Genomic DNA, 24900 nt, shown 5'->3' on the forward strand with positions numbered 1-24900 from the left:
TTGTTGTAGTAAAACATCATCGTCTATCTCATGGGAAATGTTGAAAGTTTTTGTGATGAAAGGGAATGTTAAATAATAAAATGACTTTTTATGTTTACAAAACTTTGAATTTTTCGAAAAACTAAGGATTTTCTTATCCCAGGCATAGATAACCTTAGCCATATTTGGCACAATTTTTTGGAACTTTTTATCCTCTTTGCTCTTCAACTTTGTACTTGTTTGGCTTTATAAATATTTTGATATGAGCGTCACTGATGAGTCTTATGTAGACGAAACGCGCGTCTGGCGTTCTAGATATAATCCTGGTACCTTTGATAACTATTTTTATGCTTACTGTTTATTAGTTGAATTTTATTTCTACCCTTATCATACCTTTTTGAATTACGAAAATGAAAACATATCATAAGCTGAAAACTTATTGATGACCTTTTTTGAAATACATTTCTCGAATCATATTGACTTATCATTTTCGTTCGATTAGGAATATAATGTAATATATGAGTTCGAAAGTGACGACTATCAAATAGAGACTATAATTAAAACAAAATTCGCCATAAAGTCTTTCGGAATGTTAACGGAGCACAATTCGACTTGATTTTTCAGTATCAACTTTGAATCATTATTATCAGATTATATATTTAAAGAACTGTATGCATGAAAACGATTTAATAAGATTTTGATTCGCACAATTTAAGCTCTTTGGATCGTGATAAATTGAAATAAATTGTAAATATGATTATTTAGAACAATAATTGACATGACATTTTCAGAATGTATTTTAGCCAAATAACAGTGTAGAATTTAACACATTAATACGGATAGTAATATGTACAGAGTTTTATACTTTATAAATATTAGTGAAATCAAAATGGATATATGTGTTAACTCTTTACCTGAACTATAACCTAACTACTGGACCATTGTGCATGGTGAGTACGGCTTCTTTTTGGTAATCATAATATACTTATGGAAAAACGTTATGCAACAGAACACCATATTGAAAATTATGTGAACCAAAATATCCATTTATCTTTCAAGTTTTTTATATTCAGTTATTGGTTTGTTCAACAATTCCTCAACTATGTTGGTCAAATTTCAAAAAGCTATACTTTTCGCAACCTTAAGGAGGTTCGCTACTCTGTCTAAAAATAACAAGCTTTTTTAAAGACTGTTAGAAATTGATAGTATATAAATAAACTAACTAAAAAGGCAGAAAAAATGGAGGGTCCGTGTTCTTGTTTTCGAGATATAAACCATTGAAAGTTTGGCGGGAAATAATTCTCTCTAGATTTTTATTTCACTTTTTTAAAAACATTGGCACCTTTTTTGTTTAAAAAAAATATGAAAAAATAACAAGGATTTCATAAAATTTTGAAATATGGCATTTTAAACAATATGTAATAAAAACATGAAAAGAAAAGTAGGGGTTAGTGGGTAAATTTTTGTAATGTTAATACATGGATAAAAACAGAGGATTCCGAAAATCTGGCAAAAATTAAAAAAAATAGAGGAGCAAACATCCTTAAGAGAAGATGTCAAAATTGAAATCAACAGTTATAACTTTTTTTCTAATGGAAATACAAGATTACAACGCACAACTTTGGAGATTTAAACCCCATGCCATGATGAATTATATTAATGCAAAAATTCGCAGTTTGAGGTGGCACTATCTTTACTTCCTACATAATCTTAGTATTTTCTAATACTAATTTGACATCATTTACAATAGGAAGTAGTTTGTGAAGCCCTTATACCCATATGTGGTACAAAACTCAAAACTAAAAATGCTGAGTACCGACAGAGTAAAGTCATCATCTGAGGTAGGTCAGTTTGTAGGATTATAATATGTTTTAAATTTCGATTTCATAAGCTAAAATGCTTTATCATAAACTCATCATAGATACCGGCATTGAAATTGTGTATTTGTGCAAGACGCGCGTTTTGCTTACAAAAGACTCATTAGAGAAGCTTGAATAAAAAAAAAATAAAATTCCTGCTCTAATAATCATCGCATTTTGGATCCCAATTATAACTCGTATCCTACCTCTTCCTCAGTAACTACCCTAGACCTCATTTTTTTAAAGTTGAGAACAAAATACTGCAAAGAAATAAATGTGTAAGACAAATCTTTGTCTTTTGAATTATTAAACATTTCTTTAACAGTATATTCACAAATCAATGATAGTCCATGTTAACACAAAAGTGCTGCCTACTGGGCTAATGATATCATCGTTGGCGGAAAGACCAACAGCATTAACATTTGAACTTGAATACCAAAATTAGAATGAAGGCGTAAATATGTACATGCTTTTTCTAAAATAGACTTAAAAGAGGGGCGGAAGAAATCAGAGAGACATTTAAACTCATAAATCGAAAATAAACTGACAACGCCATGTCTAAAAAAGAAAAAGACAAAAGACAAAAATAGTACTCGAAACACAACATGGAAAAATAAAGATTAAGCGAAACGTACCCCACCAAAAACTGACATTAATCTCAGGTGATCCTGAAGGGTAATCAAACCATCCATTACATGTGGCACCCGTCGTATGGTCAATGTTAGTAAGTAAGTAAGTAAGTAATGACTTTATTTAAAGAGGGTGACTCAATTAGCTTTCGCTAATCTACCTTGAGGCCCTCACAAGGAACAAATAGTACAAATATTACAAAGCTTACAGTTTCTAACATATTATGTAAATGCAATATTCATGCTAGCTATAAATTGTCTGTAGAACAATAGAAAAATAAATCCATATATAGATATACATACATAAAATACAAATCATTAGAATATTTGAGTAAGTTGTTATAAATCATTTACAGTCAAGAAATCAACACATTTTTGTTTAAAAGTGTCCAGGTTTTCACAGCATTTTATTTCATTTCGTAGTTTAGTACAAACCCGGTAATTAGTCTGTTCATTTCAATGAATGAGAACAAATGCTTTTCTAGTCCCAGGTTATGATCATCAAAAATGCTATAGAATAGTGCATGCATTAGAAAGGTTGAATGCATGGTGGTTTTTTCTGTAATAAAAGTGTTATTTTGTACGCAAAGCATAAAAACAAGCAGCTTTAGAACATGCGTTCGTTTTAACTTTGAGCGTCTAAAAAATTTACAACGTCGACAAATGGCTTTGAAACGACAATCCTTAGTTTCACAAAATATTGTGTAGTCATAAATTTATAGGATAAACTTTTGCATTCTCAAATGTTTAGACTTTTTTCTACACACTTGTGTTCATCAACTACGCATCAGGCATCAGGTATGTTATAACAGAAACTAGAATTACGTCGTCATAAAAAAGAAATATCTTAATATAAAGAAATTTTATCTGATTGAGAAGAATGTAATAACAGACGATGATGCGTCGTGTTGTTGCTTAGAAGATGATGATTAACAATAAATACGAAACATGTTTTACCAAAGCATTTATCGACTAATGTGCTTTTAACTGCAGTCTAAGTGAATTTAAACTGTTAATCTGGTTTCATCTGCGCTCTATTTATAAATTATAGCAATTCAAACATGTTTTAGTTATATCTGAAAGAGCATTTTCAATCAAACACTGATTTAAGTTCAACAATTATAAATAACTGTTGCACAATATTAAGTTGTCTCTGCAAATCTAACCTGCTTAGAATACCAAAGGAATAATGGATATGTTCTAATATGTTAATTTAACACGCTCAGCAAATTGTTTGATCAAAAATATCTATGTATGTGAAAGTGGTCTGTGTTTCTGAAAATCTGTAAATTGTTTTTTTCGCGACGTCAAACTATGACTTATCGGGAAAAGATGCATTTTTTGACTGATTTTTGTCATTCAAACTGATTTAATTTGAAAACCAGTGCATAACCCCTATTTTTTAAAACGACGTTATGTGAACCAAATTTTATAAAACTGTAAATAGTGCATTTTTTAAAATGTTGATAAATATACAGCACAAAATTACGTTTTCTTCTCAATTCCTGACCATTTGATAAATATGTGTTAATTTTGAAGAAAAATGCATAATTTTTTAGGATACTTATAAAATACAGAAATTATAAATTATTAAACAAAAAACAATTTGTGTTATCTTTTCAAACAAGAAAGTTAAGCACATGAAGGTATATTTTTTATTACATATTTGATTTAATCAGACACAAAATAGCATATATGGAAATTTTCATCAAACTGTAAATACGGGGTCAAAACTGTATCGTATGCCCTTAAACAGAGAGAAAAATTGTGCATCTCAGTAAAATTCATGTTCTCTTGTTGTAATGTTATAAACAGCAATATTTTTGGCTTGAGGTATGCACAAATTTGTTGACATCTGACATTAGGTTTTTATTTCAATTCAACTTAAATGTTTATTGTCATAATACTACATATCTATAGTATGTGACACAACATAATAACAACAAAATCATTAATTATTAATCATTATATACCTATATAGAGCTATTTTCTTTCAGAACGACAGGTCATTCTTTTTCAGAATTAACCCGGACGATACCATGTTTCAATGAAATATGCTCCAAGGCATAAAATAATGACCTGTGTGAGGTCATTATTTTCCTTGATAAAAATGCAATCTATAATTTACTTAAAAATTTTATTCGTCTGATAGTTTTTTGTTGCCGATTTGGAAATTTATATTTTAAAGTTCAATCGATGATAGGTGTAAAAGAAACCGTCATTGCCCGCATTTTAATTTTAGAAAAAAATAACCACTTTTCCGCGATAGAAATGACATTACAAATAGAAAAAAGCCATAAAAAACATACGCCCTCCCCCTTTTCCATAATCTAAGTGGTACAATAAATTACTTACAATGTGTCTTGTATTTGTCATACACCGTTATCGGATGGTAACGATACATTTGTGTCTTACTTCATGCAGTTACAGTAATATTTTTATTGTGTATGGATAATAAATTTTAAAAGGTTTATATCTAGATTAATTAGTGAGTTGTATTTCACATTATCCATGAGCCGTAGGGCGTATTAAAACCTGAACGCATTAGAAAGGAATATCCCACTTTAGTGTTGTCGGTAAAAAAGGATACTAAATTTTGCAAATCTTTATCTAAAATAATATTCTTTTGACGGTATATAAGTCAGATAATGCATATTTTAAGGTTTTTCTTGTCGTAGAACACACCGAGGGGTGTCAGGATTGCTCAAAGAAAGACCGACCGAAGGGAGGTCTTTCATTTGATCAATCCTGTCACCCCTCGGTGTGTTCTACGACAAGAAAAACCTTAAAATATGCATTATCTATAACTTAAATTTTTCAAGAAATATTTGCCCTCAGTAATATAGACTGTTTTTAAAAGGATCCTATCACTGCTCCTTATTTGCAGTATACATTTCTCTGTTCTGTACTTAGGAAATATATATATAGATATAAGAAGATGTGGTATGAGTGCCAATGAGACAACTGTCCATCCAAGTCACATTTGTCAAAGTAAACCATTATAAGTCAAAGTACGGAGCCTATTTTCATAGCAAACCGCAGACAAAATGGGCCCCTAAAAATAATTAGTGTAAAACCATTCAACCTGGAAAACCAACTAATCTATATAAAACGAAATACGAGAAAAACTTTTGAACTTTTTCAACAAACGACAACTACTGAAAATTAGATTTTTTGGCAAAAGCAGCAGGTTTAATATGTCCATATCGGGAGGGGTTCACGGTCATGGGATGTAAAATAGTTATCTAGATCTCAATGCATTATATACTTGAGTCATGAATCTTGGACTTAGCTAACAATTCATTGTCAATAAAATGTTTTTGGCTTAATAATTCAGTTTGAATTGACAAATGTGCATACACACGATATTGTTCATATATCCTGGTACCTTTGATAACTGTTTACACCACTGGGTCGATGCCACTGTTGGTGGACGTTTTGCCCCCGGGGATATCACCAGCCCAGTAGTCAACATTTCGGCGTTGACATGTATATCAATAATGTGGTCATTTTATAAATTTCCTGTTTACAAAACTTTGAAATTTTCGAAAAACTAAGGATTTTCTTATCCCAGGCATAGCTAACCTAGCCGTATTTGACACAATTCTTTTAGAATTTTGGATCCTCAATGCTCTTTTACTTTGTACTTTTTTGGCTTTATAAATATTTTGATATGAGCGTCACTGATGAGTCTTATGTAGACGAAACGCGCGTCTGGCGTACAAATTATAATCCTGATACCTTTGATAACTGTTTAGAACACTGGGTCGATGTCACTGCTGATGGATGTTTCGTTCCGGATGGTATCACCAGCCCAGTAGTCAACACTTTGGTGTTGATATGAATATCAATCATGTGGTCATTTTATAAATTTCCTGTTTACAAAACTTTGAATTTTTCGAAAAACAGGATTTTGTACTTGTTTTGCTTTATAAACATTTTGATATGAGCGTCACTGGTGAGTCTTATGTACACGAAACGCACGTCTGGCGTACTTAATTATAATCCTGGTACCTTTGATAACTGGTTATATCCATTCATATTTAAGGTTAATTTGCAATATTCTAATCTTTTGATCAATGACATCAATATTGAAAAATTGCTTTCTGTCGAAGCTCTTTTCTAGCTGTACTTTTATCGGAAAAGATGATTTATTCCATTTATTATTTAAATTATTCATTTAAGTGAAACGCCTCAAAGAGTTTGTCATATTAATTTCATAATTTAAAGGTTTTACCGAACCTTAATATTGAAAAAACTAGATATTCATAAATAAAACATGAATGTATCCCAATGATTCAAATAACACGATTACATCGTAAAAGCATTTTTTAAGTGATGAAATATTTTTTATGATCCTTTTGATCCACTGTATTGACATTTCGTCACTTAGACAATGTAAAAAATAAATTGAAATATTCTCATTATGAATATTAAAATATTTTAAGGAGCAACAGTTTAAAGCTAGTTGACAGGAATATGATATAATGGTGCTATAATAAATATGACATTTGCGGATCCATTCTATGACAATTTCCAGCGGAGAATTTAACACGTAAAATAATGATAGCAAAGAGGTGTATAGAAAATATAAAATTACGTTCAGAAAATATATACAAATGTATACTTAATGTTATGCATGACTTTGGAAATTTTGTAATCAACACGGATATTAATGTGAATTCTCTTTTAGATATATAGCAAACATAAAAATACGCTACTTGGAAGATAAATTGCTCTGGGTAAGTTTGACCTTTCTTAATTGATTATGCAGAATTGTATTTATATCGTATTGCTTGGTAATTCGATTACCAACTGGACTAAGAAGCACTGTTATCAAATGCCTGTCAATCACGTATTTTTTTCCTTTAAAAACGTCCATTGCATGTTAACATTGGAAATGTTTAAATGTAGATAGTTTGCATCGTGATCTTGTTGAAAAAGAAGTAGACTATAACAGAAGGACTTTAAAAACTCAAAAGTCTGAAAAAAGGTTAAGTTAGATAGTCAAGATTATATGTCGAAAAGACAAAGCATATTCTGAAATCACACTATCAAAACAACTGAAGACTGATCTGTAGGTGTAATACAACTACTGAGGTCCCCTATTAGTATTTGTTAAATTCGCACTTTTCAAAAAAATGTGCAGAATTTATTTTTAGCATGAGTAAAACTTTATCATGCCTCGTACTATAGACAAAATTTATATAACATTTAATTACATAGAAGAAAATACTCATCACTTGAATTAACCAATCAAATTTTCACCTCTTTTTCACATGTGTGCAAGCTTCAATAACCTTGTAACCTCAAGTTTCCAAAATATCCTATAGAAACTCCAAATAAAAACAAAATGGTGCTTTGAATAACCAATATATATGTTTATCCCACAGACATTTTTTACTGCAATGAAATGTAAAATAAATTACCTTCAATTGTCAAAGTCAATGCATTTTTACGACTCTTTTTGGTATGCAACCGGATGTGACTTACTATGATTTGGTGGTATTGCATCTGTAGAAATAAATGTTTTTTGGGTCTATGATTGTCACATTAACATATCTTAACATATCTTACAAGTTGGAGGTTAAGCTAGTTTTAAACCTTGTTTGATCCACCATTATCTTCGAGCAATTCCTGTTTCAGAATTATGAGAGCTACTTACCATTCTTGCCACCAATGGATCTATATATAACAAACGATTTCTGACTACAGCTGACCTCCATTTTAAAGATATCATACAAATTAATGATTACCTGTCTTTGATGCATGAGGGTCCTGATTTGAGGAGTTAACACCTTGAAAAACATTAGTAGGCATTAATGGGACATATTTGCTAACCTTATCTCCTTCAAATTATTGAGAAAAAAAACGATGTAATTCACATAAAACAAAATAGGAAATTAAAAATAACAGAACGAAATCTGAAGTAGAAAGTTATTCTAAAACCCTCCCTCTTTTGGTACCTTTTCAAACCCTTTTTGTCATTTCTGGTCTGTAATATAGTAATATTATCTGGCTGTTTCTGTATTGGCCCTGTTATAGATGCATGGTTAGCTGTATTGGGCCCAAGGCTCGAAGATTGAAAGGACAAAACAGCTGATTGAGAATCTAAAACAGGGACAATACAGAAACAGCAAGTTCATAACACTTTTATTTATTGATTTGAAAGTAACGTATGGTGAAGATGATACAGAATTTCATATCTAAAATTGGGGAAACTTTTCTTTTCACCTATTTCACGTCAATAGATTTTCTGTCAACATTATCAGATGTTATTTCCGATTTCTCGTCCAAGTGCTCAATATTTTGCTATCTAGCAAATGTAAAGAAGCCAGGAATAATAAATCAGACAGCGTAACTATTCTCACTCTTTGATCGTGATTGGTCAACTGAAATTAAAACAATTATGTCAATAATTGAAAGTAGTATTCGAAACTTTTTATTCTATGATTTTCATTAAAAAACATGATGTTAAAAAATGTTTTTATACATAACGATATGTCCAAAGTTAAATAAGGCGTAATAAAATTTAAACCAGAACTGAACGTCCCGTATTACATGTAGCGCATGGGCCAATACGATTTATTCCGTATTGGTCCTGTTTGAAACCATAATGAGCTCTTGATTCAAATCGACAGTGGAAAGTCATCAGTAGTACACATTGATTTGTTCGTATTACGGCTGATTTGCTCATATCATTTAATAATTTACATTCTAGTTTGCTATGTTTTTAACTTTCTAAACGTAATACCAAATTAATAAAGTTGAAAGGTCAGGTCGTCTATCAAATCATAAAAAAATGTATATTAGTATTCAGTCGATTCGAAGATTGTAAAAATCCTCAATAAAACTTATGTTAAATGATCTTTAAATCAAAGACATCCTGATACATAGTAAACGCAAGTTCCGAAATATTCCATGAAACGGAAATAGATATGCAGACTCCTATTAAAAACACAAGGATCATAATTGGGAAACTGACATCATAATATCTGTCGGAAAGTTTTGTACTCAAAATATCGTCATTGTCTATTTCGATTTACATATTTAAGTAGAGGGGCTGCGGTGGTCGAGCGGTCTAAGTAAACATTAGCCAGTCAACAATGAGGTTGTGAGTTCGAACAACTCTCATATTTGTGCACTCGTCTTAATTTACTAGGATTATCAGTTTTCCTATAGGAAGTGAGTGATTTTCACCGGGCACTCCGTATTCCTCCAACAATAAAAACTGGCCTCCACGAAACAGCGGTCCTCAAAACGGGCGTTTAAACAAAACAAATCAAATCTTCCTGCGCTGAGTAATTATGACAATGTCTGTTATCTCAACATCGTTATTAAACATCATTACTAATCCAAAATGAGGTCAAGTAACAAAGCATTTAATGTATGTGTGGGATGAAATAAACAATTATTTTCATGATCATTTTGAACTAATTGTAGTCTCATTTCAGCAAGTATCAAATGAAAAAATGATTTCCTCTTTTATATGCATGATTAAACAGAGAGACAGTTTAAAGCTAAGTGAACAGAATATGATTTGATGGAGCAGTAATTGACATGATACTTTCAGATGAATACAGAGTAAATTTCAGGAAGAGAAACATGTAAATTGATAGTAATGACGACAATATAAGAAATATAATCAAGTTGAGAAAATATGTAGAAATATACTTTGTGTTATCACGACAGATATTAATGTTAATTCTCATTCAGATATAAAGCAAATTCACATTTTCGCTATTCGGAAAATAAATTGCTCTGGGTAAGTTTTTGGTTTACCTAACACCACAGGGAGATAACTCTGTAAAATTAGCTAACGTTTTAATCACGTTGTATTGTTAAGGAAATATTAAGCTTCTCAATGATCAGAATGAGTGTTTGTTAAACTGCTATATATCCAACAATTTTTTTCCGAGAAAGTCATTGGTTCAAGTCTTTTGAAATTTTGATATTTTTTAAAGGGTCAAAGTAAATATTTTGTCAATAATTTAATGAAAATTTAACGAGCCAAATTAATTTTAGTCAAGGTTTTTGTACCACCTTAATTTATTAACCTGAATTTCTTTTCTCTTAACTGATTTATGACTTTTTGAATACCGGTATACTACTGTTGTATTGAAGGTAGCACTATAGTCTAACAGTGGTTTTTTTAAGATATTTTTTATCACATAATTTTGCACAGTTTGTAAAAATCCAAAAATCATTATCATATCACAACAGGGAGTAAATTGATAATGAACTTATGTAAATAAAAGCACATGGTAATTAATCTAAATATATAGGCATTTAGGAGGGGCTTATATGTCAATCATCTGTTGATACCAGTGTCCAGCTGTTCTAAAATAACTGACCACAAGATAAATAGTGTGGTCTTATCTCATTGTATCATGTGTATTGCAACAAAAGTAATTTATACAATTTTGAGGTAAAAAGATAAATGGGAAGTTATTGAAAAGGAGAAAATCTAAAGGGAAAAATCTAACCAACATGAACAAAACTATATATAAAAGGATAAGAGTGTGAAAGTATTTCGGAAAGCCTCTGACAAACTTTAATTTTTTAAGGTTCTTACTACAAACAAGAAGAATATGGCTCTGATTCTGTCTTCTGTTAGGAGTTTTAGACACTTTAAACAATTTTAAGTTTATGTGAAATTTTTCAAATCCATAAAAGTCAAAAATCATATGGGACAGTCTATTTTCAGGAAAGGGATGGTCTTGATCTTTTTGGAACATGTCTTTTATTGCATAATTTTAATGTTCTAGCTAATTTCATACTATATTTCTTTTTAAAATACAAATGAAAATCATTCTTTATAGTGACTATAGTGATGTCAAATATTGATTATATGCAGCTGGTCATTCCTGTTATTCACTTATCTTAGACTGCCTGGATAGAGGCGGAGCTTTGTCTATATTTAATTACTACATCACAGATGTTGGTCAAATCTGTGAAGTCAAATTCCCGCCAAATTCCAAGTTAGTGTTGGTCAGTGCACATATAATTCAAAATTTACAGTCTTAGAGCATCAAAGATACAAAGTGTGTGGTTATATTGATAAAATCATGGTGTCAGAAACCTCCTGTGTGTTCTCTGTAGAACTTTTGTTTTAATGATGCATTTATAGGGGTTTTAAGGGGAAAAATGAAGTTTTTAGGTCATTTCTCAGAACAATTTTTCATGAGAATTGTTAGCGAAAAATGAAAATAGAAACTTCATGGGTACCCCTTTTAGGTTGACTTTTATATATGTGATTAAAGGGAGTATTTTCTACAATATGGTGTCCCAGTTTTTGGATAAATTTTTTCTAAATGAATTTATAGGTGTCCAAAAATGAAAGGTGAAATGAGGTTTGGCACCCAGCAGTTAAATCAATATATCTTCTCACTGGAGACCTATATCAAAAATCTGTAGAACTTTTGTATTAATGATGCATTTATACGGGTTCTAAGGGGGGGATTAAGTTTTTAGGTCATTTCCAGATATATATCAAAAATCTGAGACACGGTTTTGTTTATAGTGTATGGTTGATGATTAAAGTGATGGAAACAATTTTTTACTACCATTTGACCTGAATGTGTCATTTTCATTCAAGTTGGAAGACCACTTTTTTTGGCAATTAAGGAGCTATAGTGTGAAATTAATCATACCAAAAATAAATGTATCTACAGAATGAGAAAAATTAATTTTTCAGCTTTATAATGAATTAAAGATTTTAAAAATCTATTGAGTAGTTTTGGAGAAATTAATCTTTAAAGACTGTTGGTTGGAGTCAGAAAATTCTGACTTTAGTGCTAACTTAAGTATGACTTCTCTGAATTTACAATAGAAGCTTTTTAGTTATATAGTATGACTATTTAACTCTGATTACCGACTGAACTAAGAAGCACAGTGGTATCATATGAATTAGATTTTGAATACAACAGCATATTAACATGTAGAAAACGTCTCGCACTTTTAGGGTATCACAAGCCCAGTAGTCAGCACTTTTTGTGCTGACATGAATTGTCACTGATATGGTTATATTTATAAATTAACTGTTTACAAAATTTTGATTTTTGTGAAATACTAAGGCTTTTCTACCTCAGGCATAGATAACCTTAGCTTTATTTGGCAACACTTTTAGGAATTTTGGTCCTCAATGCTCTTCAACTTCGTACTTTATTTGGCCTTTTTAAACTTTTTTGGATTTGAGCGTCACTGATGAGTATTTTGTAGACGAAACGCGCGTCTGCCGTATATACAAAATTTAGTCCTGGTATCTATGATGAGTTTAATTACAGATAACTTTATGGTGAAGGGATTATTTGATGAACAGATTGTTCTGGTGATTATATTAGGATTTTTTTTTTCGCTCAGAATATTGAAAAAAACATGTAAACGTCTAATTGTGTTTGCATACTCGAGACTGGAGACCATATTTCCAACTCAATAGGTAATAGCGTTCCAATAGTTGCATAATTTGTAATTGTATCTTTTTTTTAATTTTCTTTGAGACCGTGTATCATCGGTACAGCGGATAAAGTTACTTTCCAAGCGGATGTGGTCGATTTTGACCTGACACAGTAAATAAATCTTGTTTTTTGTTTTTTTACATAATATCAATGTGTAGTTCAATCTAAAGATAATTGTTGTTTTAAGAAATGATTTGGTTGGAGGTTGATGATGTAGAGAAGTCTCATAATTTTCCCAAAACAGGAACGCTTACTAACAACTTTCTTAATTGCAAATGCTTGTCAAGAAGTTGGTGCCACAAAATTACTTTTTTTCATTACTCTGAACATGTCCGTTTTCCTAAATTCAAAAACAGCACCAATTTTGATTGGTATTTCTGCCACCCTTTATACGAGTGTACTATAAATATTGATGTGAACTAGGGGTATACAAATATTTAGTCCTCAGAATGGTAAATTTCCAAAGGTAGTGTGCACTTCTTAAAATTCTCAAGCAATTTGCTTCGTGTTCAGTTCGATATACTTCTTGTAGGTCGATATATCATCTATCAAATTCATATCAAGGCTACAATTGTGTCATATTATTTGATCAGCTCCGTATAATATATTTTTTAAATTTTAATGAGATGATTTGAACACGTTGAAATTAAAATTAACCTCGAATGTTAGCTGTTTTTGCTATCTGATTCACCTGTCAGATATTTATCTGAGGTATTGATGATAATGAAGGTCAGCATAAGAATAATTAAAAGTGTATCAAAATGTCTTCAATAAGTTCAATTAATCATTTCTGTTTTCTGGCAAAGCCATATTGATTTTAAACCCATTTACGGAAAAAATACTTCATACATTTGGCATAAACATGTCAAAGCGATTTATTATTAATAATAATGTATTATGAGCATGTCCTCGAAATCATTGAAGCAACAACGATTTTAACACACGTGAATACTAAAACTTCAAGTCAAAAAAAGTATGTCACATAGTAAAAACGCATTTTTAGACGTAAAGGGATATAGTACTGTAAATTACAAGTAGAAGTTGATCTTGACACAGTTTAAGAATAAATAAATGCGTTTTGACGTAATCGTCTAAACAACATTCAACCAAATGACAAAACTATCAAAACCAGATTCCCATACAATTTTCAATTGATCATTTTATTTTATATATGTCAGGCTTTACTTTACAATGCATAGTAATTTGATGCACTTTAACATGCAGTCAGTTTATATTTTGAATTGGCCGAAGTTTAACATATTTCACATCGTTTCAAGTATGATTGAGTTTTGATTAATTAAAATAAGGAGTATGATGTGTCAATTCGTTTGATGTGTTTAGCTTTTGATTTTGCAATTTTGATAAGGAACTTTTCGTTTTAAATTTTCATCTGAGATTAGTATTTTTGCGATTTTACTTTTTACATGTATAGACAGATCATCGCTTTTTGGGGACAAAATCTAAAAGAAATTATAAGGAATGTACCTGTAGAAAACTAATCTGTATATATATTTGAGGGAGTTATGAACTTTGTGTTTGGTTTCAGATAGGATGGATGTGAATCTGAATTCTACAGTAATGAATAGTACCAATTCTCCGAAAACCGACCAGAATAACATATTGTTAGCAGTGAGTATCGTTTAATAAATAAAATTGGTGTATTAACTGTCTACTGATTGGTTAAAAGTATTATATCATATTTAATGTTGTCAATTTTTATGGTGACACGTCCACTCTGACATTGTGAATTCATACGCTAACACGTGTGTACGTTGTTATTGTTAATATAAATAATAATAAAACTTCTTTCAGTCTTAATTTTGATAGAAATCAATGTATAATGAATGGTAATAATTTATTTTGAATTTATTAAACCATAAAAAAAATTTTGACGCTTCGCAGATTATTCAATGTGAAGAGTCAAAATTTGATTTTATGGTTCAATAAATTCAAAATAACTAATAGCCATTCATTAATTATAATACGAGTGGTAATATAAAACAAAAGTACTCAATTCATTACATTGGCAGTCTTATTATTGTTAATGAATTCCGGTTGCAGTCAATATAACTCTTTTGTGATAAATGCACCGCGTTTGTTTACAATGAACAATGTTTGCAGTCTATGGATCCCGTTTGAAGTCAATACATCTCTCAAGGTGTCAATAAATCCCTAGTGCAGTCAATAAAAAACCGAATTTAGTCAAAACATCCCTTTTGCACTTTGCAAAAACCCGGTTTAATCACTGCATCCCGATCCCAGTCGAAACGCCCAAATTGCAGTCAACCAACCACGTTAATTCCGAACGGTCCATGTTCGTGATTAACAAATTTAATGTCTTTGTTCCTGGTATGGGTAAAAACTTTGTGCCCATCATTCTTTCAAAAAAAGTTTTTCATTCATTAGTATTTTCGCATCGCTCTTTCTTTTTTGTATACAGAAATGTAAAAGGGTAGAAACATTTCAGATTGTCATATTCTAAATAAGTTGTTTTATGATACTTTTGAACAATGGCGTAAAGATTATATATATATCATTCACAATCGTATTCATAAGTTTTCATTTTATTTTAACAGTATTTCTATATATTTTATGATCCTTAATTTTATTAAATCTGTAATTGTCAAATCTGCAAAATAATCATTAACACAAATGAAATTTTCATTCAACATAGTTTGTCTTCAAAGATAAAATATTTTTTTTTATTACTTATAAAATCAATATCTAAAAATTGGTAAGAAAAAAAGAATTCGACACAATTAGGCCAATTAAAATTAATTGATAGATTTTCATCCCCGCCCGCCCCTCTGAAATCTTCCCGCCCCGATTTTTTTTATTTTTGAAAAAATTATGATTTCCGGATTTTGTTCATTTCCGTTACCGGTAACCGTCGATAATTTCGCTTCATGTAAAACTTCCTGTTTTAAAATACGGTTTTCGTATTTCTCAGAGTATTCTTACTAAAATCATTAAGTCGATATATTCTGATCTATGATGACAACATCATTTACCGAGAATAGAGATTGATTACGAGAAGGGCATGAAATATTCGGGTTACGAGTAATATGCTGTGTCCAAAAACGCAAATCGCCGTATGTCACAAATGACACAAATGTTTGTGAATAAAACACCTTGGATTTATTTTATTTATACAATGACTTTGTGTCAAGAAATTTGAACTATGAATGAAACCCAAAAGCGTAAGAATCGTGGAACACATTTGACTGGAATAAAGAAATTGACACAAGCATGAACTTTTTAGATTGGTGACGGTATATTGAGTTCAGAAAATCGACAAACATACGAATTTTTTATTTATTAATTTATAGCAAGGCAAGCTCTTAGATTTAGATTTAGCCATACCTTTCGTTTTTTGTAGAAAAACAGCAAACATCCTCTGTCACAATACCCACGATAGAGTCATTAAACAACTTTATGTTTTACATTGTAATTATATTTGCATCTTGCATACTAAGGACCAACCCTATTATTTCAACACTGTTTAAGTTTTCATTTTATTCTGTACTTATCGTACTCGTGATGCATACCAATGCATTTGCTTCATTTTATTAGGACAACAAAACATTGCTTAGAAAGCAAAATACATTTGATGGAGGTAGTCCAACTGAAGAGAGCATTTTTCCTCATTTCTGCTGTTTACTATAAAATAGGTATCTAAAGCGGCAATTACATGAATAACAGTGATTGCCAATCAGAGATATATATTTACGAATTTGAAAAAGCGGCACCAGCATATGGAGTATATGTGTCTCAATTGATACGTTACTCTAGAGCTAGCTCAAAGTACGTTGATTTGTTGAACGAGGAATACTGCTTTCTCAAAAGTTGATAAGACAGGGCTATGAATCAATCAAATTAAAGTCATCACTCAAGCAATTTTATGGTCGCCATCATGAGCTGATTGGCCATTATGACAAAAGTGTGTCAGAAATCATATCTCAGTGATATTCTTCCTCAGTCATAATAACCGAACTGAACAAAGAAATAACATGACGGGAGCCGTACACGGTGCAGGAAATGCTTACCCTTCCGGAGCACCTGATTTCACTCCTTGTTTTTAGTGGAGTTCGTGTTGTTTCCTACTTATTATTTGTAACTGTTGATGTAAATGTCTTTTGGTTTTATGAGTCTTTGGTTACTCCTTGGTTTTGATTGTTACTGTCTTATACAAGACACCTTATGGATGTATTTACATGATATAAGCTTATTATTACACTTGCATATATGAATAAACCGTGACCAGAAGGTTTCATATGAAATAAAATTTAAAAAATAAAATCCTCCCACCCGCCCCATTTTTTTCAAAAATTTGGATGAAAATCTACTAATTAATTTTAGTTGGCCTTAGAGGAAATTTTATTTTTCATGATTGCTGCAGAATGGTATCAGTGTAAAAAAATAAGGGGAGATGAAAAAAGATCATTTTCGGTAGATATGACAAGAAAAATGTTTCAGGAATATGACATTTGATATCCATTCTTTTGATGTCTTTGAGCTTTAGTTTTTGCCATGTAGTTCAGTACTGAAGTCCTTTTCACAAAAAATCGTAAGTGTAAAATTAATCTTACGATAAAATATTTAGTTGAATTGTTAAGGAATATTTTTGACTTACGATAAATTTTACACTTAAGATATTTTGTGAAAAGGGCTGCAGTATTTTTGTGCTTTTAATTTTTCTGTACAAAAATTCATTTCTTTTCAGATTTATATATCTGGTTGGATATGTGTAGCAGAAGGGATTTTGACAGTCATTTTCAATGGTCTAGTGATCGTTTTGTTAGTAAGAAGAAATAATAAGTCGAATATGTCGTTTCTTTTGATCAACTTAGCTATTGCAGGTAAGAGTAGCACACATATTTTTTTGTTGTTTTTTTGGTTGAAACACCAGTACGTATTTGTTTTTGAATCATATTACCATTTTGACTATTGTACCCCAGTTTGTGTAATTTTTGCTTTATAAATATTTTGATATGAGCGTCATTGATGAGTCTTATGTAGACGAAACGCTCGTTTGGCGTACTAAATTATAATCCTGGTTCCTTTGATAACTATTTACCTATTGAGTTTTGCACATACAGTGTTGTCAATATAATGATATTCAATGGAACTGTCATATCAGTGAGATGTTTAGCTACAAAACCAGGTTTAATCCACCATGTTATACACAAGGATATATCTCTACCAAATTAGAAATATGATAGTTATCTATATTAAGACGGGGATAGGAACTGTTTATTCTTTCATGTGGGAATAATGGTGTCTATGATCTTAAAAAATGAATTAACTGCTATTTAGTCCACTGTTTATCACTGGTACAGCATTCCCCTCCATTTGATAAACATTATATTTCCTGGACTCCATTCTCGTCGTTTACGTTAGTCGTTTGCAGTCTTCGTCTTTGTAAACGTTCTCGGAAACTCTAAGGCACAATGTTACCAAACTTTACCTTCATGTTATTTTTAAATAATTTTATTTTGGATGTAAAGCGTCTTCTGATTGGCTGACGTTGGTTTGTGTATGAGCTCATAGACGTAATTTAGTCATGCGACCGTAAAGTCTTCAATGTTTTTTTTATGGTTTACTCCAATTTAAAATGAAATTTAGAATTTAATTATTTTCTTGTCTATGAAGAATTAGATCAAATTAAATGTGGTGCACACTATTAAATTACCCGTTTCGCGCGTTATTCAGTTTGTACCACATTTTTTTATCGTATTTCGTTATAGACAGAATATATTGCAGTATTTCCTTAAATGTCATTTTCAAATTGAATAATATCAACTATGTTGCTTAAAAAAGTTTAAGAGGTAAGTGAGAAAGACAAAGAAAATTAAATCTAGCACAGTTGTCAGCACTTTGTTGCAAACATGAAATATAATTGATATGGTAATATTAATATACTGATATATTTCATGTTTGCAAACATGATTCGTCTTGTAGAATGCAAAAAGTAAAATCACAAAAATATTGAACTCCGAGGAAAATTTAAAACGGAAAGTCCCTAATCAAATAGCAAAATCAAATGATAAAACACATCACACAAATGGTCAACAACTGTCATATTCCTGACTTGGTACAGACATTTTCAAATGTAGAAAAAGGCAACATTATGTCTTTGATGAGTTTTTGTTTCATTTAAAGTAAAAATCATTGCCGAACTCGTCAACTACATCACTGACCTTTTCATCATAATGTATTCGCATTCGCATTGATATCGTTTTTTGTAAAATCATATACCAAAATTGTCAGCGAATTATGATATACAACCAAGTCAATATGGCCAAAGTTGAATTCTTTTAAGAATTGTTACCCTGGTAATCCAATTAAAACGCATAATGCATTTTTTTTCAGAAATTATCAGTATGTTAAAGAATGTTATATGAAATTTTAACATTAAATGTATGTTTCATTATAATGCGTTATTTTGAAAGAAGTCTCTCGACATTCTGAAATTAACATTCATAAATGTATAGTAACATCCATGATGACACACGTTTCCACAAAAAGAGCAGCGGTAAATAAAAAAAACTTTTATAGTATTATAAATTGTGTTTTCATGATCATAGCGAAAAATATTGAATGCTTCTTTTAGTAATTTCACAGGGTTGTAAAACAAATGTAAAAGCGTTGACCATGCGCACATTTTTAGAATGAAGCTCTTCCGCGCTTCGTACAAAATGTACTTCTGTCAACACTTTTACACCTCCAATGAATTAACATAAAGATGCATTCGATTCTTTTATGTAAACATATAAATAATATTTACTTGCAGATTTGTCAGTTGCATTGTTGCACGACTTTCCAAGGGCAGTACAACAACATAATAGCTGGACATACGGACGATTTGTATGTGTGTGCTTCATGTATACACAAGATGTTGCTCTGTTTGCTTCGACATTTTTATTAGTATCACTGAGTGTTGACCGACTTGTAGCATTAACTCGTCCACTATGGTCAGGTCGACAGAAGGTTTTAACAAGATCCTGCATGGTATTGATTCCTTGGATAACAGCAATTTATCTCAGTACACCATACTTGAAAAGTGGACTTTTTCCCTATCTTGGACAAATATGGTGCACTCCTCTCTTTGCGGGGTTGTATGGCAAGGTTTGTACATTTCATGATGCAATTATTGTGTTAAATGTCAAAATTAAGGTCCAACTATATATACTATATGTCTAGACTGTCATTATTACGGTTGTGAATTCAAATACCGCACATGGAAGGTTCGATCCAGTCCGATTTTGACAAAGATTGTCCGTCTTCCAAAACACTGTAAGAATTTTGTTAACAAAAACCAATAAAAAGAAGGTAGAACTTCATAGTATCATTCGAACAAATATTAATGAATTCACCGTTTCAGAATCTTATACATTCTGGGAACATTTTCAAAAGGGTACACCAGAACGTCGTGATTAATTTAAAATGTAATAAACAAAAAAATTCAACCAATGACGTGACATTATTTTACATTTTGGGAAAACGAACAATGAAATAACCCATGATTCTTTAGATTCTGAAACGGCCAATTTTGGTTAAAGCTGTTATTACGTGCATTTGATTACCAATACACGAAAAATGTAATGTATATTTAGCGCTGATTTTTTTTAATTATACTGAAATTTGTTTAGAAAGTTGTTGAGTAATCAAATTATATTAGACATATTGATTTTCAAATTCTGATAGTTTTCACAACTTTCAGATTTTCACCACATGAGTGATAAAAATACGAGGAAATCAAGCTTACATCTTTCTTTGAATGCAAAATATGTTTTGTTGACGAAATTTCGTACGTCACATATTCTTACTTAATCTGGGTAAGAATCAGACAGTGGGGACGACATGACAAAAAAAAAAACACTCTGGTGAACTTTCATTTAAGTTCAAATTGTATGCAGGTCCACACACTAAATATTCGTTTTCTTCTCTCGTATTTACAGACATATTTTGGTTGCAATATTTGTTGTTGTAGGTATGGCTGCCAATACATTCGGCGTTGTTAGTGATAATTCCAGGTGTTGCTATGATTACGATTTACGGGTATATTGCATATATCATTTGGGTCAGAAAGAACAAAGGTTACATAGCTACAGACAGTGCAGCACCAGGTAATTTGTTATACTCAGTAATTATCTTGAACAGTAGACCGGTTAACATCCATCGTCAGTAGTTGCTATTATTTTTGTTCTAAAATTACTCGATCATTCTTTTTCTAAAAATAGTAATAAGCATATTAATTCTTTGATGTATTTTTTTTTTTAAATCCTTTTGGATCTTATCCAAAAAATGAAAACAACATTATTGCATTTGCATGCGTCATAACCCTTTCTCTATATTAAATTCCACCAGGAACGTTTAAAGTTGAAAATTTGAAATCAAAGGATGTATACGGTTTTGATTGCAGTCACAAATTTTGGGGCATAACTTTAAAATTTATTTAAAATTAACTTCTTATTTGACACCGCCGGTTCAGTAAATATAAGTAGTATATCGCTGTTCAAAAGTCATAAATCGATTTAGAGAAAACAAATCCGGCAAAAGAACTAAGACCGAGGGAAACACTTCAACTTTAAGAGAAAAATCATCGAAACTAAAGAAACACTGAAGTGCACGAAAAACAAACGATAATGCATCACAAACAGAAACGAACTATAAGATAACAACTGTCGTTTTCCTGACTTGGTACGGGACATTTTAAGAAAAATAGGTGGGTTGAACCTGGCTTTTTTGTGGATGGTTACAATGGAGAGAAAAAACGGATGCAATTTAGTTTGTACATAACACTACAGTGAGATAACTCTCTAAAAATCAGTTGAACGTTTTAATCACGTTCTATTGTTAAGGAAATATTAAACTTCTAAATGATCAAAATAAATATGGGAGTTTTCACATTACATTCAGCTAGATTTACTTTGAATTCACTATTATTCGTTGTATACTAATTTTTGTCGGGATGGTTTCGCGGGTGCAAGCGATTTTTTTCATAGGTTTCGTATGCAGCGATTGTAATAACCAAAATATCAAATATCTACCAAAGATGAAGTTTTCCTCAATCCACCAAATTAACCCAAGAAAAAAAAATGGATCTAAGTATTCAGATTTGGAATAACATGAATAAATAAAGACAACAGTAGTAAACCGCTGTTCGAAAGTGATAAGTTGATTGAGAGAAAACAAATCCCGGTAACAAATTAAAACTGAGGAAAGCACATCAACTATAAGAAGAAAACAACGAAACAACAGAAACACTGAATTGCAACAAAACGATAATGCAGCAAACACAGATAACGTAACAATTTTCCTGACTTAGTACAGAACATTTTAAGAAAAAAAAATGGTGGGTTGAAACTGGTTTTGTGGCTAGCCAAACCTCGTACTTTTAAGTGATTTTAATCATCACCAAATCCTTCATATTTGTATTTCGTTGTAGATGCTTTGAGAACAAATCAGTCACGAGCATTAGATAGTGCAATGAAAAGAAGTATGCTCATAACGTTTGTTGTAGGAATAGGTAGGTACATGTATAATAGAAGTAACGTCATTTTTTTTTTTTTGTAAAATCGATTTTGATTAAACAAAATCTCTATTCCTGACTAATGCATAAGTTTTCTGAATAGACCACCATCATATAAAGGCAACCGTAGTATACCAGTGTTCAAAAGTTATCAATCGGAAAAGAAAAAAAATCCGGGTTACAAACCAAAACTGAGGGAAACACATCAACTATAAGAGGAAAACGGAACACCGAAGTTCAACAAAAACACATATTTAAACAAACTGTTTGATAACAACTGCCAATTCAAACTGACTGGGCCATGCGTTGTATGTTGTCCTTATTGGTAAGTCTGTTTCGTGTTGTGTAGCTGATGGTTGGTTGTTGGTGTGGTCTATTTAGTTCGTTGTACTAAAGTTCAATATAGTGTTGTGATACTTGTTATTTTTTTAATGTTTGTTAAACATATACAAGTATGTTTAAATATACCATGTAAATCTTATTTTCTTTTTTTATGAATAGAATACGAAATATATGCCTTGTATTTTATTTTATCATCTCCTACCTTCAATAAAAGAGAGGTAGAAGGTACAAAAGTTATATTTGAACTTAAAAGTCGAACAGACAACACCATGACAAAAACATACAATATACAAAACACCACAAATAGATTTTATAATTGAGTCACACGAACTCCATCATAAACTAGGATGATCTCGGGTACTCAGTAAAGGAAGGCAGAACCTACTCAACAAAACGGTCACCAAAGAGAGCTAATGCATAAAAATAAATAATTTTATTTATATAAGTATGTAGAAGATGTGCCAGACCATCAATTTATTATCCCTATCCGTTAAACCCAAAATCAATTGTATTTAATGTGTTCCACAAAATGTTCACAAAAGAGAGCTAACGCATAAAAATAAACAATGTTATCTATGTAAGTATGTAGTAGATGTGTCAGACCACCAATTCATAATCCCAATCCGTTCAATCCAAAATCGCAATTTCCACTGCTTTCTAAGAATTTTACCATAAGTTGAACTTTTTAAAAACCAGGTACCTCTTGAATCATACATGATTCACCTTTTATGGATGCCAATTTTCAACCAATGTTTAAATATAAAAAAGAAGATGTGGTATGATTGCAAATGAGACAACTCTCCACTGGAGACCAAAATGACACACTAATCAACAACTATAGGTCACCGTACGGCATTCAACTATGAGCAATGCCCATACCGCATAGTCAGCTATAAAAGGCCCTAAAATTACAATGTAAAACAATTCAAATTAGAAAACTAACGGCACTTTTTATGTACAAAAATGAACGAAAAACAAAAAGGTAACACATAAACAAACGACAACCACTGAGTTACAATCTTCTAGCAAAATACCAAAATTCGGAAGAAAAGTATTGGTTAAATAAAAACCTGAGTCTTTTTTTAGTCTAAAATGAGTATTCATCCCCAATTGTTAATGCAAACTCGTTGACAAGAAACGATTGTTTTATTGGTTTACATTTATTTCTCTTTAAGCAGAAGCTTCATTTCTGAAAATGTGTTGATAAGTTAAAGTACACAATGGCATCAACACTGCTATGTTTGCCAGGAAAGGTCTACTTTAACCTTTGGCCTTTTTAACTTTTTTGGATTCGATCGTCACTGATGAGTCTTTTGTAGCCCGAACACGCGTCTGGCGTATATACTAAATTTAGTCCTGGTATCTATGATGAGTTTTCTTTTACACGTGTCTTACATTGTAGTGGGTGATTTGGTGGTCTGACACATAAATTTGTCTTGATGATATAGATTTAACCATTTGTTTTAGCTTTCATCTTATGCTGGCTTCCAGCATCACTGGCGACCTACATCAACTTGCAACAAAGACTTGGAGGAGCTTACTACATCATGACAGCTCTGTCTCCACTTAACAGCTTGATAAATCCAATCATTGTCCTTTCAGTAAACCATAGGATGTTTAGACCAAGACAGAAAAAAACCTTGTCAACTAAACTCACGTTGACAACGTCATTAAAAAGTCCAGGTCGTTCCAGGCGTGAATATGTACATGCATGATACAAATTATAAACGGAATACAATGTTTTATTATACATTTATATACTGTGGAATTTTTACTTATCTTTTTTTATTTGATTAAATTGTTATTTATTGTTATTTATTATTGTCAGTTTACAACAGAATACTATAGGGTTATTGCATGAATATTGGGGAATATTGTCCCGAGTAGAATTTTATATTGCACGAACTTGCGAGTGCAATATATGTTCTACGAGGGACAATATTCCCCAATATTCATGCAATAACCCTTTTATTGTATAGCAATATAATATTTGAAAGTAAAAATTGGTTTAAACTAAGATTTTGTCATTGATGACGTCATGAATTTTGAAGATTTATTGCACTAGTGCAATATTAGAATTTATTGCACGCTAACTTTTT

General features: G+C 31.2%; 1 protein-coding gene across 1 annotated transcript; it reads left to right on the forward strand.

Moving 5' to 3' along the window:
* Positions 1-708: 708 nt before the first annotated feature.
* On the forward strand, positions 709-24636 carry LOC139502594 (cardioacceleratory peptide receptor-like). The gene is made up of 7 exons (XM_071292130.1): positions 709-929; positions 14471-14553; positions 17648-17783; positions 19718-20052; positions 20918-21053; positions 22376-22456; positions 24269-24636. The coding sequence occupies exons 2-7, from the start codon at positions 14476-14478 to the stop codon at positions 24514-24516; spliced, it is 1014 nt and encodes a 337-aa protein (XP_071148231.1). The 5' UTR covers positions 709-929; positions 14471-14475; the 3' UTR covers positions 24517-24636.
* The last annotated feature ends 264 nt before the right edge of the window (positions 24637-24900 follow it).

This window comes from Mytilus edulis, chromosome 14, assembly GCF_963676685.1.
Source record: "Mytilus edulis chromosome 14, xbMytEdul2.2, whole genome shotgun sequence".
In the NCBI taxonomy this organism is placed as follows: Eukaryota; Metazoa; Mollusca; class Bivalvia; order Mytilida; family Mytilidae; genus Mytilus; species Mytilus edulis.

Coding starts and splice junctions, on each gene's coding strand:
- LOC139502594 (XM_071292130.1), top strand. CDS start 14,476: ATGGATGTGAATCTGAATTCTACAGTAATGAATAGTACCAATTCTCCG. Junction 20,053..20,917: donor TTGCGGGGTTGTATGGCAAG/GTTTGTACATTT, acceptor TTGTTGTTGTAG/GTATGGCTGCCAATACATTC. Junction 22,457..24,268: donor AACGTTTGTTGTAGGAATAG/GTAGGTACATGT, acceptor CATTTGTTTTAG/CTTTCATCTTATGCTGGCTT.